The sequence below is a fragment of the Mesocricetus auratus genome, unplaced genomic scaffold, assembly GCF_017639785.1.
Source record: "Mesocricetus auratus isolate SY011 unplaced genomic scaffold, BCM_Maur_2.0 Super-Scaffold_4256, whole genome shotgun sequence".
Taxonomy (NCBI): domain Eukaryota; kingdom Metazoa; phylum Chordata; class Mammalia; order Rodentia; family Cricetidae; genus Mesocricetus; species Mesocricetus auratus.
In genome coordinates this window covers 66,593,624-66,615,916 of record NW_024429182.1, presented here as the reverse complement: position 1 = coordinate 66,615,916, position 22,293 = coordinate 66,593,624, and the positions used below count along the sequence as shown (strand labels likewise).

The 22,293-nt window shown below is 39.5% G+C and overlaps 1 protein-coding gene across 6 annotated transcripts in view; it reads right to left on the bottom strand.

Moving 5' to 3' along the window:
* The window catches only part of Eef1akmt2 (EEF1A lysine methyltransferase 2), a 77,347-nt gene that overhangs the window by 49,969 nt on the left and 5,085 nt on the right, over positions 1-22,293 (bottom strand). For 2 of the 6 annotated variants that reach the window (XR_001196527.3, XR_005879628.1), the window contains exons 4-6: positions 13,436-13,543; positions 8,738-8,954; positions 3,929-4,109 (exon numbers count right to left, since the gene is read on the bottom strand). Coding sequence is in view for 3 of the 6 variants with exons in the window: in XM_005064283.4 (XP_005064340.1) it covers positions 3,991-4,109; positions 8,738-8,954; positions 13,436-13,543 (444 nt within the window). In the remaining 3 variants the exon portion in view is untranslated. Of the gene's footprint in view, positions 1-1,778; positions 4,110-8,737; positions 8,955-13,435; positions 13,544-22,293 lie in introns of those variants that run through there. The other 4 variants (XM_005064283.4, XM_013113958.3, XR_005879646.1 and 1 more) reach the window with 4 other exon arrangements.

Sequence of the window (22,293 nt, the reverse complement as noted above, 5' to 3'; positions counted from 1 at the left end):
AAAAGGACTCACTCACCATCAGCAGACATATCCCAAGCTATGAGTCAGACAGCCTGCTCACACAGAAAGTGATTTGTTGGGTTGATGCTTAAGAACACTTCAAACTTACCCACCTAAAATGCTGAGAGTACTTACTTTCACTCATTTAATTATTTGTTTTAGAAAAGTTCTCACTAAGTAGTCCCAACTGGATTGGAATTTGCCATGTAGATTATTGTTATTTTTTAAATCAAAGACAATTTTGGAACACTTGTTATTTATTTTAAAAAGTCACCTCAATAGGTTATAAAACACTATGTATCTACAGTTTAAAGACCTCTGGCCAGGGAGGAGACTCAGTGAATACAAGTACATGCTGTGCAAACGTGAGGACATGAGTTTAAATATCCAGCACCTATGTAAAAGTTGGGCATGGCTGCATGTGCCAGAAGCTCCAGGGCTGGCAGATGCAAACAAGCGATCCTTAGAGCAGACTGGCCAGTTATGCATCTCACATACTGAGTTGCAGGTTCAGTAAGAGACTCTGCCTCAAGGAAACAAGGAAGACAAAATAAGGCAACAATATAAGGAGATCACCTTTGAACCCACCCCTAATCAGGAGACAGGAGCAGGCCGATCTCTCTGAGTTCAAAGCCTGATCTACATAGTGAGTTCAAGGACAGCCAGAACTAAGGAGAGATCCTGTATCAAAAAAATCACAACAAAAAGAAACTCAAAGTCTTCCTTTGGTTTTCACATGAGTATGCCTATGCACTTGCATGTGCTCATACACACTAAAGATCCTACATCTCATAAAGCACAATTTTCTGAAAAGCTTAAATTGTACATATTCTAAAGTAACTTCTCACATTTTGCATTCTAAAATAAAAGCTATTCCAAAATCAATGTAATTTTGTTCAAAATCCTTGTAATTGTCTCCAAATCTTTAAAAGACAAGTGGTAACCTTAATGGTCACACTAACCTAAGTTACTGGCTTGTCCTCCTCTACCCCTCAGAACAAAAACCATATGCTGCTGGACTAGGCTAAACACTAGAAGAATATTTAACATAAAAAAGGTTTTAAAACCCAATGTTCTGCCAGGCATTGGTGGCACACACCTTTAATCCCAGCACTCGGGAGGCAGAGGCAGGCAGATCTCTGTGATTTCTAGGCCAGCCTGGTTTACAGAGCTAATTCCAGGACAGCCTCCAAAGCACAGAGAGACCCTGTCTCGAAAAACCAAAAAAAAAAAAAAAAAAAAAAAAAAAACAAAGAAAACAAAAAACCAATATTCCCAAAAGGCTGAAAATCATCAAAAAGCTATAAAACTTTTTTAAATTATTTATTTTTATTTCATGTGCATTGGTGTTTTGTCTGCATATATATGTGTGATGGTGTCAGATCCCCTACAACTGGAGTTACAGACAGTTGTGAGCTATCATGTGGGTGCTGGGAACTGAACCCAGGTCCTCTGGAATAGCAGCCAGTGGTTTTAACCACTGAGTCATCTCTCCAGCCCAAGATACATAACTTTTAAATATATTTTTTTATTTTATGTATGCAGGTATTTTGACTCCATGAATGTCTACGCACTACAAGCCTGTCTGGTGCCCGAGGCCAAAAGAGAAGGTACTAGATCCATACAAACTGAAGTAACAGATGGTGTGAACAATGTGGGTTTTGGATAAAAACCCAGGTCCTCTGCAGGAGCAGAAAGTGCTCGTTACTACTGAGCTATCTCTTTCCAGTACCCCAAAAGTTATATAATTAAAAAAAATTAAGATTCCAATACTAAAATATGGTCCCAAATACAGTTTACTTAAATATTAGATACAAATAAAAGATACACTTTACCTTTTCAAATATATAAATGCCCTCCAGATAAACCAGCTCATAGAGCACCTTGTCTCTCTCTCTCTTCCTTAAAATTCATACAACTGACAACCCTCTTCCACAGAAAGATCAATGACAAAATTCAGTTTTCACTTTTCTTTTGTTTGCACAGGTGTGCACTGCACACAGATGTGTATAAAAGCCAAATGTCTTTAGGTATTATTGTGGAATATTATTTTAATTGTGTAAAGGTGTGTTAACTTGTTTCTGCTGCCTTTGTTAATGATGCAAAGATGTGTTACATTTGCTTGATTAAATAAAATTAACCTGGGGTCAGGAGGCTGAGTTAGCAACTAGTTGACAGGAAGAGGTAGGGAGGAACTAAGCATAGCGAGGGTTCTTTAGTGAGGGCTGAGCAGAAGGATAGACTTTTTTTCAGGAGACACAAGCAAGGAGAGTTTAACTACTTGCTATTCAGCCTCTCTGAGCGAGCAGAATTTCTCCCAAACTTTGAATCCTGAGTTCTACAGAAAGATAGAAATTTAGACAAAGTTTCCTTTAGCAGTTGTGATAGAGCTGGTGCCTGAGGAAAGAGAATTCCAGCCTGGCTGCAGCCCATATGACCAAACCTCTACTGGTAGCTGCCAAGTTGCAAATGCCAGTTGGGACAGCAGTTGCTTTAGGTGCAGCCACTAGCCACTGTATCGAATGCAAAACAACAATGCATCCTTCTCAATTGCTCTCAACTTTATTTTTTGAGACAGACTTTCAGTGAACCTGGAGCCAAGTGATCCACAGCTAGGTGCCTGACCATCAAGCCTCAGGGAATCCTCTTGTCTCTGATCAGGAGCACTGAGATTATGAGCACATGCTGCTATGAACAGCGCTATATACAGGTGCTAGGGAACTGAACTCAGGTCTTCATGTTTACTTGGCAATTTCCCCAACTTTTTTTTTTTTTTTTTGGAAAGGGGGTTTCACTGCATAGCCCAAGCTTTTAACTCCAGTTCCTCCTCCTACTTCAGCCTCCTGAATGCTAAGATTATAGGTGTGTCATGTCTTACTTAAAATTCAGTTCCTGGTAAAGGACAGTCTTTCAAAACAGAGAGATAGTAAAAGTAATAATGAATGTCATGAAACTCAGGTGGCTGACTCAATATTCTCAAAGTCCACAGACTAGCACTAGCCATTTAGTTGTTAGTGATCAACACTAACAAAGGGCTATATAGCTCCTAAAGTAAGTGCCCACCTGAATTTTATATATAGCACTGAATTTGATGCTATAAAGATAGATTTGGCACCTGTGAGGTAGACCATGTTAGAAGAAGGGTTCTAGAGTCTATCAGACCCAACTAAGAATTTTGACTTCTCCTGGTACTATCTGGTCTTGCAAAAAACGTCTTCACTGTCAGCTGTAGTTCTTCTATACATAAACAAGTACTACTTTGAGAAAATACAGGAGGACTCAATGATTTAATAAAACACCATTAGTTAACACTTGACTAAGCATTTAGCAATATTCCTTAATTCTTTTTTCCTAAACTACCCATTTATCCTTCACAGGGTAAAGACTAGAGTTACCAGTGTGGTGGTGCACACCTGGAGAGGCAAAGGCAGATGAATCTCTGAGTTCCAGGCCAATGAGGGCTACATAGTGAGACACTGTCTCAGAATCAAACAAACAAATAAATAAATAAAAATACTTCATCAGCTTCTCTGATTTTGCTTAATAACATGGCAATCAGGGAGGTCTCCCAGCTACCAACACAAAATGGTGCTTATCATACTATATACTCTGTAAAGCATAAAGAAACTTATAACTACTCTGTCCTTGAAACAGGTTGATCGAGTCTTCATAAACTGTCATTTTCAATTCAACTTTTACCAAGGCACAAAAAACAAGAATAGAGGCTTTCTGTAAATTCATTTACTGCCTTGAGGCTTTCAACTGATTAATAGTTACAGAAAACTGCCATAAAACACAAGAATACTTATGTCAAATACAAAATAAAATTTTATATTATTCTTACTTGATATCTAAATGCTGATGACCATACATGTGGTTTCCCACCACCCCATTATCTGTACTCAGTCTGTGCAGCCTGGGTACTTACTAAGCACTATTTGCACTTGCTTCTTCTGTATCAGGCTTTGTGGTACAGTTTCTTCTAGAAAGCTAACTGACTTTGTCCAAGAAAGTCTCACTTTTTTGAAAAACCAAAGCTGCTACAGTATTTCCAGATCTACCTCCAAAGCTGAACTTGGGTGTTGGCAGCTCTTCAAAAAGTTCAAATCCTATAAAACAAAATTAAAATATCTGTGTTAGAGATATTTGTACCAACAATGTTCTTTCAAATCCTTTCCAAAACTGTGGTTTCAAACTGGTGACTGAACTTAATTTTGCAATTTTTTTCCACCTCACCACCACCCCCCAAAATCTTTTTAAATGAACAGGGAACAGAAAGGACCAAAAACAATCAGCATAGAAGTCTTTTACCCATTTCCTCTAGTCCTACTTACCACTACCTCCCCACCACCTACTTCCCTTAGTCTATTTCTCTATCTCCTTGGTAAGAAGAAGCTGTGACACACTGAATTCTTGCCCTATGTCAACACTGCTTTTTATGTGGCTCTCTATGTAGGAACAACACAAATATAAAGGCACATATTACAAAAAGGTTAAATTACTGAAAGTAAAAAATGAATTTGTAAATGATGAGAAAGTTCTGGAAGACAGACTTCTCATGGTTACACAACAACATGGATGAACTAAACAACATGAATTGCACACTTAATTCATTATCTATTTACCTACAGATTTAGTTGTATTTGGTTTTTCTGAGATGGGGCCTCATATAGCAGAGGTTAGCCATGCTTTCTATATAGCCAAAGATGACATTCAAACTCCTGATCCTCCTGCCTCCACCTAACAAATACTAGGATTAAAGGTACACACCACCACACCCAGTCTGAATTGTTCACTTAAAAACAAAATAGTTAAAATCTTATGAATGTTTTATCACAATTTTAAATGAGAAGATTAATTAAACAAAGATTAATACCCAAGCCAAACTACTGTCTTGGAAGAAATTATAACTTTAAGAACACAGTATGCTTTTAAAAGAAATGCTCATTTAGGACCCAATGTCCTAGGTTCAAGTCTCGGGTTTCCCACCTCTATGTAAGAGATATACTTGCTCAAGGAACTTTTTCCATGACTCTTAAATCTACTCAAAGTCAATAGTTAGTGAAACCTCCATGGGCCTTTGTAAAGATTCAAATAAAATAACTAAGTGTTTCCCTAAACTATAAAATAAGCTGCAAATGCATTATTTTGTGGCTTTTTGTTTGCTTGTTTGTTTGGGGATTTTTGGGGGGATGGTTGGGTTTTTGTTTTGTTTTTTTGGTTTTTCCAGACAGGTTCTCACTATGTAGCTCTGACTGTCCTGAACCTTGCTTTATAGAGACCAGGCTGGCCTCAAACTCACAGATAACTACCTGCCTCAGCCTCCCCAGTACTGGGATTAAAGTGGTGGCAGCACACCTTTAATCCCAGCACTTGGGGGGCTGAGGCAGGCAGATCCCTTAGTTTAAGGCCAGCCTGGTCTACACAGTGAGTTCTAGCCAGGGCTACACAAAGAAACCCTGTCTCAAACAAACACCAGGGAATTTCAATGGTAGAACACCTGCCTCCTATGTAGAAGGCTTGGGTCTGGAATTGAAGCCCATAAAAATAAAATAATAAAACAACGCAGAAAGACCACTAAATGGCCAACAAATGCACTGGGCTGGTAAAGGCACTTGCCACCAAACCTGGGGACCTGAGTTCAATTCCCAGGACCCACATAATGAAAGGAGAAAACTGATTCCCATGGGTTGTCTTCTGACTGCCACATACCCCACCACCCAGCTAAATAAACTGTAATATAAAATTTTTTTAATTTATATTTTATGAATAGTACTACTGAGGAAAACTGCACAATGCATTTAACATATGGGGGAAAAAAAGAACCTTTAAAGACTATTGAGGCACACAAACTCAGAGTACAGCAGTACACACAGGCCTAAACAGGTTCAAGCCAGATGGGATCTCAGCACGGAGAGGGTGAAATAGACACAGGCTCCCACTCAAGAAACTATCTGTAGTTGATACCCACTGGCAAAGAAAATTTGAGATTTCTCCAATGGACTCTCACTATATTAACCACATTTCTGGACAAGACCCATGCACAGGAGTAGTTGGTCAACACAAAACACATTCAATATAATGTCTCATTACACTCTGTTTGGGCATTTTTTGCTTATTTATTTTTATTTCCATTTTTGTGGGGGTTTGTTGGTTTTTTGTTTGTTTTGGAGGGATTTGATATGTTTTTCTTGGTCTTCTACTTTTAGGATTTGTTTTGGCTTTGTTTTTAAAAAGAAAAAGAACATAAAGTTGTGTAGAGAGGTGGAAAGAGCTGGGGGAGGGAAGGAAACATGATTAAAATGCATTGCATGAAAAAAAGAAGTGGAGAGGCAAACTTCATTCTAAGCCATGGACTGTGGCGGCCATTAGAGAGGCCTTCAGCAGCAGTGGCATGGGACAGAGTACTCTGTTGCTGTTACGCATCTAAGTCCAAGCACCATTTTCTAAGCAACTCAATCCTAAGTCTCTGTTTCTTTAACACCTTCTATTACAACATTTCCCTTGTTTTAATTCTCTATTTAGCTCTAAGACTGTATAAAGAGCTTACTCAACAATTTTCAGACACATTGACACTTTAAATCACAGTATTTCAGGTTAAAGTCTGCTCCTCATTACCAGAAACAGACAAAAATGCTTCTGTCTGCTGGTTCCAGGGTAAAAGGGTAAAAGAGAACACCTGTATTTAATAACCAGGAGAGGGGGCTGGAGAGATGGGACAGTGGTTAAGAGCATTGGCTGCCCTTCCAGGTGAACCAGGTTCAATTCCCAACACCCACATGGCAGCTCACAACTATCTGTAACTCCAATTCCAGGGGATCTGTTACCCTCACACCAATGCATATTAAAAATTAAATAAAAGCATTTGCCACAAAAAAAAAAGAAGGAACCAGGAGAGGAACTTGTCCCACACAGCAGAACTCTGAGCAGTAATTAAAACTGTCAAGCTTCAAAAAAAAGGAGGTCTATTGATAGAACCCAGCTGTTCCTTCTTTGGTTTTTGTTTTTTTGTTTTTTTTTCCAAACAGCATTTCTCTATGTAGTCCTGGCTATCTTGGAACTTTCAGGCTAGCCTCGAACTCAGATCTGTCTGCCTCTGTCTCTGGAATCCTGGGGCCAAAGGCATGCACCACCACTGCCATTCTAGAACCCAACAGTTCTATGAGAAATAAATGTTAACATGGAAGACAATAAAATTAACGACAAAAAATAAAAGACAGTAGTAAATCACATACAATTCTTGTTTTCTGGAAGTAATAATAATGAAGCCAAAAGCTCACATTTTCAGCAATAAATGCTTTAGGTTTTCAATTATAAAACCTGCCAAAACCACTGAATGTACACGGGAGGACACAGGACATCTTCTGTCTAGTCCTTTAATACTAAAAAGAAAACAAAATCTAAAACAGGTTCATGCAATATGATGCAACATGGTTACAGAAAACAGTGTGCAGTAAACTCTCCTGAGGTAGCTGGTTTCTCATCAACTTGTGAGAGAGGGTCAAAATGTAACCAAATATTTAGTCTAGAATCATTTACTTAATACTTCATCCTGAACATTCCTTCCATTCCTCTATAAAATAATTAGTACTAACCCTGAAAAAGACTCTAAGGAAAAGGTAAACAAATAACAAAAAAAAATTTCGAAGTACTTTCCCAGCAATGCCTGCGTGCTTCATGGATAAACTAGAAGGTAAAACACTTCTTGAAGAAAACTCCAAATGCTCTATGCATAAAGACATATTCTCAATGCTCACAAAACATAGTAGACATAGTATTAATATTAGTAGACATAGTCTAATGTACCTTTGGCTAATGGGGCAGGAAGAAAAAAACCCTGCCTTGCATTAAAAAAGGCAGAAGAAGGCCAGGCAGTGGTGGCGCATGCCTTTAATTCCAGCACTCGGGAGGCAGGAAGATCTCTGTGAGTTCGTGGCCAGGAACCCTGTCTCACCTCCCCCCACAAAAAAAGGCAGAAGGGAACTTCCTCAAGAATTAGTATGTAGAACTATTATTAATTCCTCGTTTCATTTTTGTGATGTTAAAAATAATTGCTCCATATACACCAAAAACAGAAAGACAAATCCTTAACACTTAAATGACTCCTAAAGCAAACCATATAAGCTACATATAAAACTAAAACATTCTCCGAGTGATGGAGGTGGCATACACCTTTAACCCCAGCAGCACTCAGAAGGCAGAGGCAGGTGAATTTCTGAGTTTGAAGCCAGCCTGGTCTGAGTTCCAGGACAGCCAGGGCTATACAGAGAAACCTTGTCTCATGGGGGAAAAAAAAAGAGAGAGAAAGGGGAGGGGGAGTGGGGGACTAAAACATTCATCATGTACTTCCATTTACATGAGTATAGACTAACAAATAAGTTAGTTCACTCAAGTCCAAAGCACAACACATGTGCTGAATCTCAGGACAGCAGATCATACAGCTTAAATAAAAGATTGCAATGCTTAAATAAAGAGCTTGATCTTTACAAGCTCATAAATGTTAGTACTTAACTGCCAGGATTTCTGGGAAAAATGTTAAAAAGGCCTCTGGATCCCAACCAATTTACTTCTCTGTGCTTTGTATACACAGTTCAAAGTTATTACTCAGGTCATTAACACAGAAGAAAAGCAGTCAATTCCTACAATCAGAAATGTAAAATAATGTACCCAACAGGGGAGCCAAGCAGAAGTATAAAAACCCCAAAGAGTACACATTCAAACCCATGTAGCCAGTTACCTTCACTGAACACATCTAGCAACTCTGCCTTGGTCCAATTACATGAGGTTATTAGAAAAAAGCCTTTTACTTCCAACACCCTGGAGAGAGACTTCACATATTGCTTCCTCTTCTCAACTGCATTGTCAGGATTAAGACTTATGGCATCAAAAGTTCCTTTGTCAACACAAACATGAAATCCAGACAGCTTTGTGGAAAGACTCAAAAAGTCTTCTACCTATATTAAAAATGAATGTCCATATGAGAACAATTAACACAATCTTTATATAACTTAAGTGACAACATGTAAAAAGTTAGAGATAAAAGAGCCTATTATGATAGCATTTTACATATAATAAACATATTTTCAACTTTATAGCTAACTTTTATGTGCTTTATTTCTGAGATCATTAAAGCCAAAATTAGAAGAGAGGTTGATAGTGTTTCCTGAACATTTCAAATCTCTACAAATTTGGAAACAAATCAAAACCAGGAATACTGGCTCGAAGAGTCCAGTTTACAAAAAGTTGATTCTTATGAAAATATTTAACATGTTTATCAAAATGACAAAACTTATTTGGAACCCAGGTCACTGCAAATAAAACTTATGACTTATACTCCCACTTGAGTGGCCTAAAGTAAATAAAGAATTATCAAAAGTTCTTCTGTTTTGATTCAGCAGCTCACAAAGCTACTAATGGATATTACAAAAGGCATGAAACTTAAGAAATTAAGGAATTATTTAAACAATGATTACTTAACTTAGTAAATGTCCAATGCTTTAGCTTTTAAAAGTTCATCAGCATCCTGTTTTTAACAACCTGTAGTATTTGAAATAGTGATGTGCCTCCATTTTATAACTCAAAAATTTACTAATGAATTTAATTCTAAAATTGGGGATGAGAGTCGTTTTGAGACTGGGTTTCTCTGTGTAACAGGTCTGGCTATCCTGGAACTCACTTTGTAGACTAGGCTGGCCTCAAACTCACAGAGATCTCATCATTCATACAGTTTTAATAATGAAAATGAGTATCTAAAACAACCTTTAAGACAAATACTAGGCCGGGCGGTGGTGGCGCACGCCTTTAGTCCCAGCACTCGGGAGGCAGAGGCAGGTGGATCTCTGTGAGTTTGAGGCCAGCCTGGTCTACAGAGCCGATTCCAGGACAGCCTCCAAAACAATACAGAGAAACCCTGTCTCGAAAAACCAAAAAAAAAAAAAAAAAAAAAGATGAATACTATATATTGGTATGTGTGTGTTTTGTTTTTTTGGATATTTTTTGGTTTTGGCTTAGATTTGGTTTGTTTTGTTTTTGGTGAAAGGGTCTCACACATGTAATCCAGGCTTTCCTAGCTCTGCGTCTACTACAGTGTTGAAATTGCAGGTGCATACCAGCACAGCACATTCAGCATGTCCTTCTATTTGAAGATGGGACCTTTCCTGTCTCAGATCCAAAGTACAGAATTAATTACACCTGAATCAAAATAAAAACTACATGAAGATCTCATTCTGTGAGGTCATCCTCATCCTAAACACCTGTTCATAACAGTCTTGTATTCCAAAGGTATTTCATGACACCTTTACTTGTTAGACACAATATATAACAGTAAGTAAAAGAGTAAAGAAATCTGTGTTAGAATATAGTAGTCTTGTGTTTCACAAAGGGAGAACTAAACAACAAATAAGCTGCTACTGTTTAAGAACATCTTCCAGAATACACACATTGGAAATCTAAGAACAGTCATATGTTAATGATATTTGGAAGAGACCCTAGGAAGATGACTGCATCATGAGGGCTCTCTCCTCATGAACAGATACTGGGCTAATTAGAGATTGGCTTTGTTATAAAAGCAAGCTTTCTCTGGCTCACTTGCTCTACTATGATGCAGGAAGAAGGCCCCTTATCACATGTAAGAATAATAGTGGACTCTTCAGCCTAGAGGCTTAAATAAACTTCTATGCTTTATAAATTACCTAGTCTATGTTATTCAGTCATCGCAATAAAAAGCTAACTAAAACATAAACTTAAGAAAACACTTCCAGAAGCTACAGAGTTAGTGCCATAGTTAGGAACATATACTGCTCTTGTATAGGACCCACATCAGGTGACTCACAACTGCCTGTAGCTTGAGCTCCAAAATTCAAGGTTTCCGGCCTCCACAGGTACATGTACTCACATGCACATACTCACTCAGAGAAATGTAATTTTTAAAAACATTATATTATTTCAAGGTTCAGACTCAGATCTGAGTGGATCTTTTAATACTGACATGATAGTGAGAACCAACTCCCACAATTGTCCTCTGACCTATGCAAGTATGCTGTAATCAATCTAGACACCACACAAAACAAATAAATGAGTGTAATAAGGTAATAATACTATTTCAGATAGAGCTAGCAAGATGGCTCAGCAGATAAAGGCTTGCCACAAAACCTAAGTTTGAGTCTTGGGATCTCAAAATGAAAAAAACCAACTTCAGCAAGCTGTCCTCTGATCTCAATTCCTGTACACATGTATGTCCACACAAGTACACAAACAAAAAGAAATGCAATTTAAATTTTTAAGATAGATTACACATGTTTAATAATGGTATACCATAACATCTTTTAAAACATATTTTAGATGAAATAATATTAAGAAAACTGGGGATGGAGAGACGGCTCACCAGTTAAGAGCACTGGCTGCTCTTTAGTGGCCCCAGGTTAGGTTCTCAGCACCTATATGGGAGCCTACAATCACCTGCAACTCAAGATGTAGAGGGTCTGCAGCCTTCCATTGGCCTTCCCAGACAAAACACTAACACATGTAAAATAGAATAAAACGAGGGCCTGAGCTCAGTAGATAAAGGCACTTGCCACCAAACCCAACAAACTGAGTTCAACCCCTGGAGTCCACATGGTAGCACATGTATCCACCCACCACACACACAATAAATATATGAGTGTAATTTTAAAGAGAAAGAACTGAGCATGGTGGTACATGCCTGTAATTCCAGCACTTGGAAAGCAGAATATGAGAAGTTTAGCTACATAGCGTGCTGGAAGAAGCCTGAATTATAGAAATCCTGTCTCAGTAGCACAAAATATAAAAACCATGAGCCAGCCAAGATGGTAAATGGCTATAGTCCTGCCTTCAGAAAGTAAAGGCAGTATGATTCATAAATCTTTGGCCAGCCTAGGCTACAAAGGGAAGTACCTCTAATCTTGAGGGGAAAAAAAAAAGAAAACAGTAGTAAGACTGTGACTAAGAAGATAAATCTTTTGTGAAAAAAAGCAGCTTGAGTTGGGCTTGTTTGCACACCGCTTCAATCCCAGCACTCAGGAGGCAGAGGCAGGCAGATCTCTTTTGAGTTCAAGGCCAGGCTGGTATACAGAGAGAATTCCAGGTCAGCCAGGGCTACACAGAGAAACCCTGTCTGAAAAAAACAAAAACAAACAAACAAACAAAAAAAAACAGTGCTATAAGCAAATGTTTGTTTTAGATCACTCTGACTACTTTGTATCATAGGAGTGGTGAGGCAAAATGATTGAAAGAAAAGAGAAGAAACAAGGTTGACTCTGTGGGTTTTAAGTGTTCTAATTTCTTTCTGTTGCTGTAAGAAAACAAACACTCAGACCAAAGGCAACTTTGGAGAGGAAAGGACTTATTTTATCTTACATTTCCAGGTCACAGGCCAGAAACTCAAGGCAGGAACCTGGAGCTAGCTCACTTTCTGACTTTATCACAGGCTGATGCTTAGCTAGCAGCTTCCTTCTATTACCCAGGAATGCTAGGGATGGTGCTACACATAGTGGGCCAGGCCTTCCTGTATCAATTAATAATCAAGACAATCCTCACAGACACACTCACAGGTCAATCTAATCTAGACAATTCTTCAATTGAGGCTTTCATCTCTGATAACTTCAGGTTATGTCAAGTTGGTAATTAAAGCCAAGTGGGACAAAGAATTAAATAACAATGTTTGGTATGAAAACATCCTATGAACTTAAGGTTTTTTTTTGTTTTTTGTTTTAAATATAACTCATTTTCTTTGAGAAATAGAGACAACCAAATCCTGCCATCCAATTGAAGTGGCTTCCAGTTCTAGTGGAACCTGAGAAATAAAATAGCACTGCAGGGACATCCAGCACTTCTAATTTTTTCATCTCATTAATCCAGAGTCAGGTACTATACATTTCTGCAAACATGGACTATATCACACACACATATATACATATACAATAAAGAAGACACTTTCCCACAAAGCACAGTGGTTCATGCCTATAATCCACCTAGACTGATGCAGGAAACAAGTTTGAGGCTGGCCTGGGTTACATAGTAAGACTCTTGTCACACACACACAACAAAATAATGTCCCTAAACTAATTAGATTAAATTTTTAAGTTACTTTTAAATGTTTCAATTTGGATTTTTTTTTTTTTTTTGGGTTTTTCAAGACAGGGTTTCTCTGTGTAGTTTTGGAGGCTGTCCTGGCACTCGCTCTGTAGACCAGGCTGACCTCGAACTCACAGAGATCCGCCTGCCTCTGCCTCCCGAGTGCTGGGATTAAAGGCATGCGCCACCAACGCCCGGCCTCAATTTGGATTATTTATGATTGATCCTTAATTTATGAATTCAAAAAGGTCAGCAAATTAACATACTTTAAAAAAACATTCAAATATTATAACTTATTTTAAAATACTATTTAAAATATTATAGCAATATAAGTAATAGTTACCTTTAAGTTAATGTTAGATAGCCCTTCTTTCTCTAAAATACTTGCAGAAAGCTTAATTGCAGAAGGAGAATAATCGATCCCAGTTATATTAGAGAAACCATGTTTCACCTAGAGACAGAAATAATTTCTTAATTTAGTTTAAAACTTTTAATGCTTCGCTTATGAACTGTAATAGCCTTTGAATATAGAACTGTTTTAACCTTGTCAAATGTCATAGACTATCAAATATCATAGATTATCTAATTATCCATGTTTAAATTTTATTGTATTCCAAACAGAAACCAAAGCTTAAATTCATGACAATTTTCTGCTTTGTAATATCTGATTTCTTTTCAAAAAGAAATTCATTTTCTCGAAAATAATGTATAAGCCCTTGGGATAAAAATGTAGTATTAATTTCTGATGCCACTATACTCAAATTCACATATGAATTTAGCTCACATTTTACTTAACCCATTTAAATTATATGAATATATTAAATGCATATATAGTGACTTGGCTTTCCTTTAGCAAATTATAAATTATTTAATACTTTACCAGTCACATAATTAAGTCACCTCATATTTGTATAGTATTTTTTCATTTTTTCAGCTATTTCATACATTCAATTAGATCTCTGTGAAAGGCCTGTGACATAGGATGGGCAGGTACCAGATCCTGCAGGAACCTCAGAGGAATCACTGAGCTTGAGGGTTTACACCTGCTGGGCATGAACCCTCCTCAGATGTATGATGCCTATGGCAAAGGCATGATGGTTGTCATTCTTTACCCACCCCCAATTATGCTGCTCATTACACTAAGAGAATTTCATAGGAAAACAAAAAGGTTGCAAAATATGGTATGGTCTGAAATTCTCCTGATGGGCATCACTGTTCACTAAACGGTTACTTCCTTCAAAAGTTCACCTAGTGTCAGGCATGTGGTGTATATCTTTAATACCAGAACTGGGAGGCAGAGGCAAGAAGATCTCTGTGAGTTTGAGGCCAGCCTGATGTTCCAGGCCAGCCAAGGCGACACAGGGAGACTCTGAGGTCTCAGAAAAAGGGAACCTACATGAAGACTTACTGTTAAAACCAAGATGATAACAAACAAAACCACACACATCATAATATTTCTGATGAAATCCAAAAAGAGAAAAACCTTGAAAGCACCAGGGAATAAGAATAAAGGAACAGGAACTGGAGTGATAGCTTAGTGGTTAAGAGCACTGTCTGCTCTTCTGGAGGACCCGGGTTCAATTCCCAGCACACACATGACAGCTCACAACTATCTGTAACTTCAGTTGCAGGGGATAGAACACCATCACACATACATGCAGCAAAACGCCAATGTACACAAGATAAAGACAAATTGGGGGAGAGGGGTAAAGGAACAAAAAGATTACTTCCCAAGACCAACAAAGGTGCTATACAGATGACAGTAAGTCATAAGAATGGTAGCCAGAAGAGGAAAGAAAAATACCAACCTAAAATTAGTAGCAAAACCACCTGCCAAAAACGTAAATAAGTGCAAGCAAAGATCAGCAATGGCTCTTAACAAAAAGACATCAAGGGCCAGGCGTTGGTGGCGCACGCCTTTAGTCCCAGCACTCGGGAGGCAGAGGCAGGTGGATCTCTGTGAGTTCGAGGCCAGCCTGGTCTACAGAGCCGATTCCAGGACAGCCTCCAAAACAATACAGAGAAACCCTGTCTCGAAAAACCAAAAAAAAAAAAAAAAAAAAAAAAAAAGACATCACATAACACATAGGAAAATATATGCGAACCCGGGCATTGGTGGCACACACTCTTCAATCCAGGCACTTGGAGAAAAGGCAAGCAGATCTCTGTGAGTCTAAAGTTGGCCTGGTCTACAGAGCAAGGATTACATGGAAAAATCCTGTGTTGAAACATCAAAAAGAAAAAGGAAACACATACCAACAACTAAGTTCACTTGCTAAAACCTTAACCAAAAAATCTCAGAATCAGAGCTGGAGAGACGGTTCAGTGGGTAAAGTGCTTGCTGCACAGGGTTGAAGACCTGAGTTCAGAACCTCCGAGCCCACATGAATCTCATATAGCTACACAGAATGGGTTGAATCTGTAATCCCAGTATTCCTAGAGCGATGGTTCTCAACCTGTTGGTCACAATCCCTTTGTGGGATATCCTGCACATCAGTTATTTGCACTACGGTTCTTTTTTTTTAATATTTATTTATTTTGTACATCTACACATAAAGCCTACATGCCAGAAGAGGCTAGCATCAGAGCTCATTATGGATGGTTGTGAGCCACCATGTGGTTGCTGGGAATTGAACTCAGGACCTCTGGAAGGGTAGCCAGTGATCTTAACCAATGAGCCATCTCTCCAGCCCCCATACTACGATTCTTAACAGTAGCAAAATTGCAGCAATGAAATAATTTTATGATTGGGGGTCACCACAACCTGATGAATTATATTCAAGAGTCCCAGCATTAGGAAGGGTGAGAACCACTGTCCTAGAGGGAGATGAAAAGTATAGACAAGACAATCCCGAGTATGCAACAGAGAACAAGAGGCCCTGTCTCAAGTAAGGTGAAAAGTAAGAACAAACACCCAAGGCTGCTCCAATCTGGACATAAGCACCCAGAAAGGCACATACATGCACACACATACACACACACACTCATTTGAAAACATAAGAAAAAAAAAATACTGGTAGCCAGATGTGGTAGTGCACACCTTTGACCCCAGCACTCAGGAGGCAGAGACAGGCAGATCTCTATGATTTTTTTGTTTGTTTGTTTGTTTGTTTTGAGACGAGATTCTCTGTGAAACAGTCCTGGCTATTCTGAAACTCACCCTGCAGACCAGGCTGGCCTTGAACTCACAGAGATCCAGCCCTCTATGATTTTCTTTAATTAAAAACAGCTGGCAATTTTATTTTCATATTTCACAATACAGATGAAAACTCTTTTTTATCCCACTTTTCTCCTTCGAAACTATTCTGACTGCTAGGAAGGGAGACACCTTCCCTGTCATTCAGCTAGAAAACACTCAGGCTCAGCATTGTGATTTCCTAGTGAAACAGAACAAGAAATACAAAACTGATGAAGAGCCCTCCTGCTCATACCTAGTTGGCCAAATTATGCCAAGCCAAGTGGGCACCATCATAGGGTGAACAGGAGATCTCATCACTGGAGGCCCAAGTATCATGGGCATGTGGCCACCCATGGATGGCCTTATTCCAGGAGCAGGACCCCCAGGAGGAGGAGTGCCCATCAATGGCAATCAGGAAATGATGCACACAGCCAGGGCCAACAAGAGCAGGTATAAGACAAAAACCAGTATAACAACTAAAGGCTCAAATGAGGGGCCAGATCTCTATGATTCTAAGGTCAGCCTTGTCTACAAAATGAGTTCCAAGCTAGCCAGGACTGCATAGTGAGATACTGTCATATAACAGATAAATAAACAAAAATACTGTGAGAATATGGAGAAGTTTAAATTCATATTTACTACTGGCAGAAATATAAGAAAGCAGCCACTGAAGAAAACAATCTAATGGTTTCTTAAAGCCAGCAATTTGACTCTGCAAATTCTAGTCATATGTAAATACCCAAAAGAATGAGACTATATCTCCACATAAACTTATACACAAATTTTTACAATAGTAAATCAAGTAGAAAAAAATTAAAATTCATCAGTGAATGGGTAAACAAGCAGTGGTATAGTCATACAATGGAAAGTTATTCAGTCACATAAGCGAATGAAGTCCTGACATGCTTCAATGTAGACGGATCTTTTTAAAAATTATGTAATGAAAGAAGCCAGACAGAAAAGCCACATATGAAATATTCAAAACAGACAATCAGCTAACTAACACAGTGGCACACATCTGTAGTTTCAATACTTGGGAGGCTAAAGCAGGAAGACCACAGCAAATTCAAGAATGTCTAAAAATAATTAATAATAACAATAATCTAAACTCCTACCTTAAGAAGATCTCTAAAACAAAAAAGAAAGCATACATGCCAGGTGGTGGTGGTGCATGCTTTAATTTCAGCACTTGGGAAGCAAAGGCAGGTGGACCTCTCCAAGTTTGAGGCCAGCCTGGTCTACCAAGTTCTAGGACAGCCAGAGTTACATAGAGAGACCCTGTCTTGGAAAAAATAAACAAACAAGCAAGCAAACAAAACACAAAGTAGTGGATTGATAAATAATGTGAAACACAGCCATGTAACAGAATGCTTCTCAGCAATAACAAACACATTCCATATCCAAGCATACCTATAATCCCAGCACTGGTGAGGCAAAGGATGAGAGAACTATGGGCTGGAAGTTACATCTGGCCATCCTGAGCTACAGAAACCTTGTCCAAACAAACAAAAGCTTGACACTACAGAGATGTCTGTAGATACCAGGGCACTGGAGATAGATGCCTCAATTGGTACAATGTTTATTGTACATGCATGAAAATCTGAGTTCAATACCCAACACCCATGTAAAAGCCAGGTACAGTATCACACACTTATAATTCAGCACTGGGAGGAAGACACAGGAGGATCCCTGGAGTCAGACAGCAGATGAATCCAAAAGCTCCAGGTTCAGTAAGAGAGTATCTCAAAAAGATAAGGTAGAAGTCGGGTGTTGGTGGCGCACACCTTTAATCTCAGCACTCAGGAGGCAGAGGCAGAGGCAGGCGTATCTCTGTGAGTTTGAGGCCAGCCTGGTCTAAAGAGCCAGTGCCAGGAAAGGCTCCAAACTCTGTCTCGGGGAGAAAAAAAAAAAAGGTAGAAAGGATGAGCAGGATGAGTTAGCATGCAAAGGTGCTCACTACCAAGCCTGACAAGCTGATCCTGAGAACCAACTAACTTCACAAAGTTGTCCTCTGATCTCCACATGCACATCCCAAAACACACATTATACACAAACACTGATCTCCCTGGGAAAGTGAGATAAAAGTGATTTCCTGAATGGACTGAGAGCAGGTGGGGATGGGAACATGAATGATCAGGTTGGGGAGAATGCTGAGGGGGACTGCTGGGGGGGGAGCATTTGGGGGTCAGGTAGAAACCTAGTGCAGGGAAATCTCCCAGGAGTCCCAGCTTAGACTCCTACCAATACTAGGTAGGTAGCCTAAACTGGTCATCTCCTGTGACCAGATTGGTGCCTGGCCCAACAGTCATCTGAGAGGCATTATTCAGCAACCGATGGAGGCACATACAGAGACCCACAGCTAAACAGTATTTGGAGCTCAGGAATCCTGGGGAGGAGGAGGAAAAGGGAGTTTAGTAACTAGACACCACAGGAAGAGTCACACACACAATCAACTAACCTGGGCTCATAGGAGCTTGCAGAGACTGAACCAACAACCAGGAAGCTTGCATGAGACTGACCAAGGCACTGTGCATACCTTACAGTTGTGTAGCCTGGTCCTCTTTTGTGACTCCTAAAAGCAGGAACAGAAACTGCCTCTGACCCTTTTACTGGCTTTGGGACCCTGCTTCTCATACTGGGTCACCTTGTCCAGTCTTAATATACGGGGAGGTGCTTAGTCTTACTGAAACTTGATAGGCAGTTTTGTTAACAGTCATGGAAGACCTGCCCTTTCCTGGTTAGAGACAGAAGAGGGAATTGGGGGACAAACAGGGGAAATGGAGGATAGGAACTAGGAGGGGAAGGTGAGGGGAGGCTACAGCTGGGGATATAAAATAAATAGATGAAAGAAGGCCGGGCGTTGGTGGCACACGCCTTTAATCCCAGCACTCGGGAGGCAGAGGCAGGAGGATCTCTGTGAGTTTGAGGCCAGCCTGGTCTACAAAGTGAGTTCCAGGACAGCCTCCAAAGCCACAGAGAAACCCTGTCTCAAAAAACCAAAAAAAAAAAAAAAAAAAAAAAGATGAAAGAAGGAGGAGGAAGAGAAGGAGGAGGAGGAGGAGGAGGAGGAGAAGGAGGAGGAGGAGGAGGTGGTGGTAGCGACACACACATTTAATCCCAGCACTCGGAGACACAGGCAGATGGATCTTAGTGAGCTCGAGGCCAGCAGCCTGGTCTACAAAGTGAGTTCCAAGACAGCTAAGACTATTACACAGAAAAACCCAGTCTCAGAAAAAAAGAAAGTGTAGAGTGATTTAAAAAGACTACAATGTTGCCGGGCATTGGTGGCTCACGCCTTTAATCCCAGCACTTGGGAGGCAGAGGCAGGTGGATCTCTGTGAGTTGGAGGCCAGCCTGGTCTACAGAGAGAGTTCCAGGACAGCCTCCAAAACAATACAGAGAAATCCTGTCTCGAAAAACCAAAAAAAAAAAAAAAGACTACAATGTTAATTCTGTCCTAAACATACACAAATAAATTCACGTCCACATGGAACACATATGCACACACCAAGAGAGAAGAGAAGCAATACAAGATTAAAAAGGGAAAACTAAAATTACCACTTACCATAAAGCACATAATTATAGACAGAGAAAACCTAAAAGAATCTATAATCTCAAGGATAAAAATTAGCTTCTACAAGTAAACTATTACAATCCAAAAGGCTTGAACAATGGCTCAGTGATAGACTGTCCAGCAGGCACAAGACCCTGGGTTTAATCCCTGAAGCACAAAGCTGAGTAAGTAAAACCCAAAAGAATCTACAGGTAAAATGAAAAGGTGGATGTATATGTGAGATGCCTATAGAAGCAACCCTACACAGTCATATAGCAATGAGATTAACCAAATCTGCAGTCAAAGCCAGCACATCTCAAGAATGCTGCATAGAGACCTAAGTTCTACTGACATACTTTAAAGCAGGCTAATGGGTCTAGAAAGTGAAGACCCATTTGGCTAACCAGCAGAGGACAGTGGTTACTTTTGGAGAAGAAGAAACTTGACCACAGTGACCACTGTATGAGTGTTCACTTTGTGGCAATCTACTGAGTTGCAGACATTTCATTCCTGCACTTTAAAGAACATATGTTCTATGTTGGTATTTCAAACTGTTTCAAGAAAGGTTACTCTGCCTCTCTCCTTATTGCTCCTAAAAAGCAAAAAGGATCAGGCATGGTGGTGCATGCTTTTAATCCCATCACTCAAGAGGCAAAGGCAGGCAGATCTCTCTGAGGTCAAGGCCAACCTGGTCAACAGAATGAGTACCAGGACAGTCAAGGCTGTCTGGAGGATGGGGAAAAAGAAAGAAATGACAGGAAAGCCTTCTAAGATGAAAACTGCATCTTATACTTCCTTCATAACAGCTACAAACACAGGACAGTAACTGATAAAAGAACTTGTACCAAAAATCAGGTCATAAACAATGTATTTTTGCTAAGTCATATGATTACCTAAGACAAGGAATACATGCTCTATTAGAATTGCAAACCTCTCTTTTTAAATGATATTTAAAATTTTACAGACATCGGTGTTTTGACTGAATTTATGTGCACTATAAACATGCCTGGTGCCTGGTGCCTGTGGAGGTCAGAAGACTTGAATGATCCCCTGGAACTGGAGTTGTAGGTGGTTGTGAGTGAACCCCATGCTAGAAGTGAACCTGGGTTCTCTGCAAGGGCAGCAAGGACTCTTAACCAATGACCCACCTCTCCAGCTCCATCTCTTTTTAGTATACATAGGTTTCTAGAGTTTTGAACTAAAAGAAGTTAATATAGGAGAAACTAAATCCCAGAAAAATTAAGGTGGCTTGCTCTAGGTAAAGACTGTAACCAAAGGGGACTGGAGAAATGGCTCAATGGTTAAGAGTTCTGGTTCTTCTTCTAGAGGACCTGGGTTCAATTCCAAGCACTTACATGGTGCCTCACAACTGTAACTCCAGTTCAAGGGTATCCAACACCCAAACATAGAATGCTTAAAGGAAAAACACTAATGCACATAAAATAAAATTAAATATTTTTTTTAAAAAGATTGTAATCTATTGTGGAGATCTCACATACCTGAGGTAGTACTGCATTTAGGGTTTTACATCCTAATCTCCAGAAACACAGTCTTAAACACTATACTCCCAAATGATGAAACCCCAAAAGACTAAAATACAAAATCTGCAAGATCGAGAATCTCAAAGCCAGGCAGTGATGGTACACACCTTATCCCAGCACTCCGGAGGCAGAGGCAGGCAGACCTCTGAGTTTGAGGCCAGCATGGTCTACAGAGGGAGTTCAAGGGATGGCCAGGGTTACACAGAGAAACCCTGTCTCAAAAAAACAAAAACACAAACAAAAAAAAAAAAAAGAAAAAGAAAAAGAAACAATAATTCTGGGAGAAAATAATTTTAAAAACCTGTTTAAAAGCCGGGCGTTGGTGGCGCACACCTTTAATCCCAGCACTGGGAAGGCAGAGGCAAGCGGATCTCTGTGAGTTTGAGGCCAGCCTGGTCTACAGAGCGAGTTCCAGGACAACCTCCAAAGCCACAGAGAAACCCTGTCTCGAAAAACCAAAAAAAAAAAAAACCTGTTTAAGCTGGGCATAGTGATGCGCATCTATAATCTCAGCATTTAAGAAGGAAAGGTAGGAATACCAGAAGTTCACAACATTCTCAGCTACACAATAAGCTAGAGGCCAACCTGAGCTACATGAGACCCTATTTCAAAAGAACAAATAAAATGTTTAAAAGGCATTTACTTAAGGGCTGGAGATATAACTTAATGTCAGACAAACTATATCCATGCAAAAGCAGGTTATCCGCATTGTTTCACACACAGAGAATTCTAGCACTCAGGAAGCAAAAGCATGACACTTGTCACTGAACTACCTTTCCTTGGATTGTTTAAGATCTGGTTCCAAAGGCAACTACAAGAAAGTAGTCTCATGTCGAGATGAGTATTTGCCTTTCTTAGAGAATATGCTTGAGTTTATCTTCTTGGGTGCTGCTCTTCTGAAATTCTATGACTCATATAAAGCAACATAA